The 4,947-nt window shown below is 51.3% G+C and overlaps 1 protein-coding gene across 1 annotated transcript; it reads left to right on the forward strand.

The window, feature by feature from the left end:
- Positions 1-3,521: 3,521 nt before the first annotated feature.
- Positions 3,522-4,947, forward strand: LOC136534432 (dehydration-responsive element-binding protein 1C-like). The gene has a single exon (XM_066526866.1). It carries the CDS (start codon positions 3,645-3,647, stop codon positions 4,347-4,349), a length of 705 nt encoding a protein of 234 aa, XP_066382963.1. The 5' UTR covers positions 3,522-3,644; the 3' UTR covers positions 4,350-4,947.

Genomic DNA, 4,947 nt, shown 5'->3' on the forward strand with positions numbered 1-4,947 from the left:
ACTTAAAACATACTTCTAAAAATACTTGAAACACGACGTCGTCGACGACCACGGTCTATCTAGTGGGGAACTGCAATAGCCACCGTGAAGAACTGAGATAGGTGCGTCCGTGCGGATGACAATGTTGGGCCGTTCAGGCGAGTGTCCAGGCCTACCAACGCTTGTCTGGACAAAACGGATGTCCTACCCACAGTATTTCTAGTAATAAATTGAGGTGAAGGGTGAACCAGAGGTGTGTCTACATGACTACACCATTTATGTATCCACTCGGTGACGTGGTAGAAGGTGGGAAGAAATGAAACCTGGATGTAGTATTGTAGTGGACGGCGGATCGCGACGGTCAAAGAGGAGAGAGAGTATCCATCCCATCCGGGCGTGCCCGTGATGATAATTGATGAAGAATGGACCGAGAGACCGACCACGACGGATGGATGGGCGGTCCACGCGTGGCTCTCCGCCCGGGCCCTCCTGCGTCCTGACGACCCTGTCGCCTCGCTCAAGCTCTGCTCAACCCGGGCAGGCCACGCCGCCACGGCCACGTCACGTCGAACCCCACATCTCCATCCCGTGCCTCCAGCAGGTGTCGGGTTGGGCCGCTGCCGCGGACTCCCGTCACGGCACAGGCCGCAGCAGCAGCAGCTGCTTTCGCTTCCTTTCCGTTCCCTATTGGATTCGGTGGAGCCCGACGGCTGGTTGGCCGCCGCGGCCCGCTGATTGGGTCCAGACGGCGACGCCTGATTTGAGAGCGGAGTAGGACGGACGCCACGGCCACGGCCACGGCCACATCCGCATCGAGTCCGGACGAGGAAGCAGCAGCAGGCTCGGGTCGGTGTCGGGCGCGAGGCGGCAGGTAATCCACGCGTTTCCGCGGGCGGCGCAACGGCCACCGCTGTGTCCGAGCTGTCACTGGCAGGAAGTCGCCCCAGCGGCAAGCCGAGGCAAACCAAACCAGTGGACTGCGGCCGCACAGGGTTGGGCAGCACGTGCCAAGGCCACCGGCCGCCGTAACGTGACGTGCCCACGACTCCGATCCGCCCACGGCTTGGCTTCGACAGGGGATATCGGAGTGCAAAAGGCGCCGGCTTGTTACACTCTTGGAAGACTATAGACAAACTTTTTCATCGATCTGGTAACTAAAATTAGAGCATCTTCAAGTGTATCCTATTTTTTTTCTCCTGAAAACATGTAGTTTTGCAAATCCTAAAAAAATGTTGGGAGAAAAAAAAAAGAAAACCATCTCCAAGAGTTTTCAACAATCCATTTCTAAAATATAAAAGACAATTTTACATCAGGAATCCTATACTATTTCTAAATTATCGTAACCACTTTTATATATTCTTTCTCTCTGGTACATTTGCATCAGGAACCCTTTCTTAATCTCTATTCTCTCCCACACCCTTCCACCTTGAAGAGCGATGCGCGCGACAAAGGCTTAGCGCATTTTTACACACGATGCCGGCCTATTTGCCAATTGTCAATAGATCGGGAAGGGATATGAGGTACTCTTACATATGCTCTAATAAGATAATAACGATATGGAGCAAACCGGGGAGAGAGAGAGGAGAGAGAGAGAGAGAGAGAGAGAGAGAGAGAGAGAGAGAGCATGTAGGACCTATTTGAATCCCCCGGAGTTTGATAGTCTGGATAGAAAAATCCCACAATCCTAGTATTTCGTCTAAACGGTCTAGATTTTAAGGAGATTTTAACTCAAAGATTTTTAGAATCTTAAAGCCCAATATAGCTGTTGGGATTAGAATGCCATAGGATTCAAACGGCACCCTACTCAGTTTTGATTAGCTGTTGGCACAGACTTATTATATAGATTATTAGGTTAGTTTTAGTAGGAATCTTATCAAAAATTCATTTGTATTTAATAAGCTACCATGTGTGCATTTTTTATGATGTGACAACGTTTTTAAGAAGAGAAGAAACGAGTTTCATGAGGATGAAACTCTCTTAGCACGATTACTAACTCTGTATAAATCACGAAATTAAATGTCTATAATGCCATACAATGAAACTTTTTACTATGCGTGAGCGTTTCATCCAGGTTTCATTTATTTTTTTATGAAATGATAATTTTGAAAACAACGCTACCAAAACTCCTTACAGAGACCAGCCTTGTATTAGTCCTTCGAGCAGAGTTACATTGGTAGTGGTAGTACGTGCTCTATGAAACGTAATACTAGCATAGGAGAAGATTTTTCGAGAAAAAAAAAAACAAAAAGAACCATAAGGGCACTCCCAATGCAGAAATCACTATAGTTTTTATGGGCATTAATTGTACTGTCACCTAAGCATTTTGCTGATGTGGCAAGGTAGTTATTGAAGAGAGAGAACAAAAATCATAGAAACCGGGTCTAAGTTAGAAACCATGTCTACACGAGAACCAAGACACGAAGGGATGTGATTGGTAGAGAATGGAGAGAGAGTGTATGTGATTGGATAAAAAGTTGTTCTGTAGGAACTATCCATTGGAACCATAGTTTCTATACATAGTGTCTATGAAAATTAATAGGTATAGAAACTATATGTAGTTTCTAGCCTTGGGAGTGCCCTAAGGGCGTCCCCAAGGGCGATGAAATCGCCAGCTGAGGTGAGCTCCTGAGAGGCAAGAGTACGCGCTAGCGCCGAAAGAGTCGCTAGTCTCGCACGGAGTCCAAAGAAGAATCCTCTCACAGCTCCAATGTCTGTGCACCTGTGCTCTCAGCTTTTTTTATTTTTTTATTTTTTTTATTGATTTTAGCCTCCAGCTCAGCCGGCGATTTGAGCGCAGGGCTGAGGACGCCCTAACGACACCTTCTCTTTTTGTAGGCTGCATTTAGTTCGCGAATTTTGAGAATTTGGCTATGGTACTATTTTTGTTTTTATTTGGTAATTATTGTTGAATCATAGATTAATTAGGCTCAAAACGTTCGTCTCATAATTTTTGACCAAACTGTGCAATTAGTTTTTTTTCCATCTACATTTAATGCGTGATAGCTACTGTAGCACTTTTTAAAAAAGTTTTTGAGAATAAACAATCACTTATTTTTTTCTCCCTGTAAGAGTCGCACCCATGCCCTGCTAGATCCTGTGCGTCCTCTTGATTCTTCGTGAAGCCTTGGATAGTTGGATGTCAGTGAGTGACCGACCGAAGACGGCAGCAGCACAGCCTGACAGGTAGCCCAGCCGCCCAAAAGCCAGCCGCTGTCGCCATCTCCACGTGCCAGTGCCAGTGCCACCCCCACCTTCTTCCTCTGTCGCTGCCATGGCGGGGCCCCAAGTCTCCCCAATCCGCATCGTTCCTTCCGCTAAGCAATGGCGTGGACCCCACCCTACGCGACGCCACGCTGACGCCAACACGGCTTCCCCCGCCGCCTCGCCACCGTCCCGCAGGCAGCACAGCACTCTCCCCCAGGCAGTCTCCAGCTCACCTCCGTCTCCCGCCACGCGCCCCGCTTCAAACTTCTCCCGCTCCTCTCCTCTCCATATCCATGTCTCCCCCTCCACCACCAAATCCTATATAAACCAGACCGCACACACGTTCCCACTCCAGCCAACGAACCATCACCAGCCACGCCATCCATTCCAATTCCAGCGAATCAAGGAACATTCTAGACACCACTCGAAGGATCGCCGCCACCACCGCCGCCGCCCAATCCATGGAGTACGGCGTCGCCGACGACTACGGGTACGGGGATCCGCCGTCGTCCGGGGACGGGGACGAGTACGCGACGGTGCTGTCGGCGCCGCCGAAGCGCCCCGCGGGGCGGACCAAGTTCCGGGAGACGCGGCACCCGGTGTACCGCGGCGTGCGGCGGCGCGGGCCCGCGGGGCGTTGGGTGTGCGAGGTCCGCGAGCCCAACAAGAAGTCCCGCATCTGGCTCGGCACCTTCGCCACCGCCGAGGCCGCCGCGCGCGCGCACGACGTCGCCGCGCTCGCGCTCCGCGGGCGCGCCGCCTGCCTCAACTTCGCCGACTCCGCGCGCCTGCTCCGCGTCGACCCCGCCACGCTCACCACCCCCGACGACATCCGACGCGCCGCCCTCCAGCTCGCCGAGGACTCGTCGGCATCCTCGTCGTCCGCGCAGCAGGACGCCTCCGTGCCCGCGGCGTCAACGTCCATCACCCAGGCCCCGCCCGCGCCCTCGTCGTCGGCGTACCAGGCGGACGCCGCGGCCGCAATGTACGGCGGCGAGTACGCGTACGGTGCCGGCATGGAGTTGGACCACTCGTATTACTACGACGACGGGATGGTGTGCGGGAACGACTGGCAGAGCGGCGGCAGCGGGTGGCATACCAATATGGACGGCGACGACGACGGCGCCGGGTGCGCCGGCGACATGACGCTCTGGAGCTACTACTGAGCTTGCTGCACGCCTGCACCCGGCACGGGTTCAGCTGCTGCTCTATAGTCTCGAGCACAGGAGATTGGGAGAGCAGACACGCTGGGCTGATAGGGTCACGGGAGTTTGAATTTGAATTTGAATTTGAATTCAAATGTTCGTAGTACACGAGGGAACGGCGAAACGGCGTGCAAGAACGCATTTCCCGTTCTTCTGCCTTTTTTGGGGGCGAGAATAATAAAAGACCTGCAACTCTCTGCCTAGAGTTTATACTACTATTCTTTGAAACAAAAAGGAGAGTCTTTTTTTTGTTAGTGTTATTCTCCTTCTACATTTTTTTTTGGAATAGGATTAAGATTAACACTGGTAAATGCTAATCTTCATGGGAGGGAAAAACAACATTAACTAGGCAGGAATCGCAGGATCCCCTGTTGCTGCTCTTCGTGCATGGGTGGAGTGAGTGTAAGTTAGCTAGCCCTGCTGCTGCTCGCATTGAAGTTTTTTCCAGTTAGACTTGCTCACTTGCATCCTCTGCCTGCTCGCTCTGTGTAAAAAAAGAATGTAACTATGGATTTTTGAAAAAAATCAAACAATTTTAAATGTAATCAAATTTACAAAA

This window comes from Miscanthus floridulus, unplaced genomic scaffold (genome assembly GCF_019320115.1).
Source record: "Miscanthus floridulus cultivar M001 unplaced genomic scaffold, ASM1932011v1 os_1932_3, whole genome shotgun sequence".
Lineage (NCBI taxonomy): Eukaryota > Viridiplantae > Streptophyta > Magnoliopsida > Poales > Poaceae > Miscanthus > Miscanthus floridulus.

Bases quoted from the DNA above. Each gene is read 5' to 3' on its own strand.
- LOC136534432 (XM_066526866.1), top strand. From the start codon at position 3,645: ATGGAGTACGGCGTCGCCGACGACTACGGGTACGGGGATCCGCCGTCG.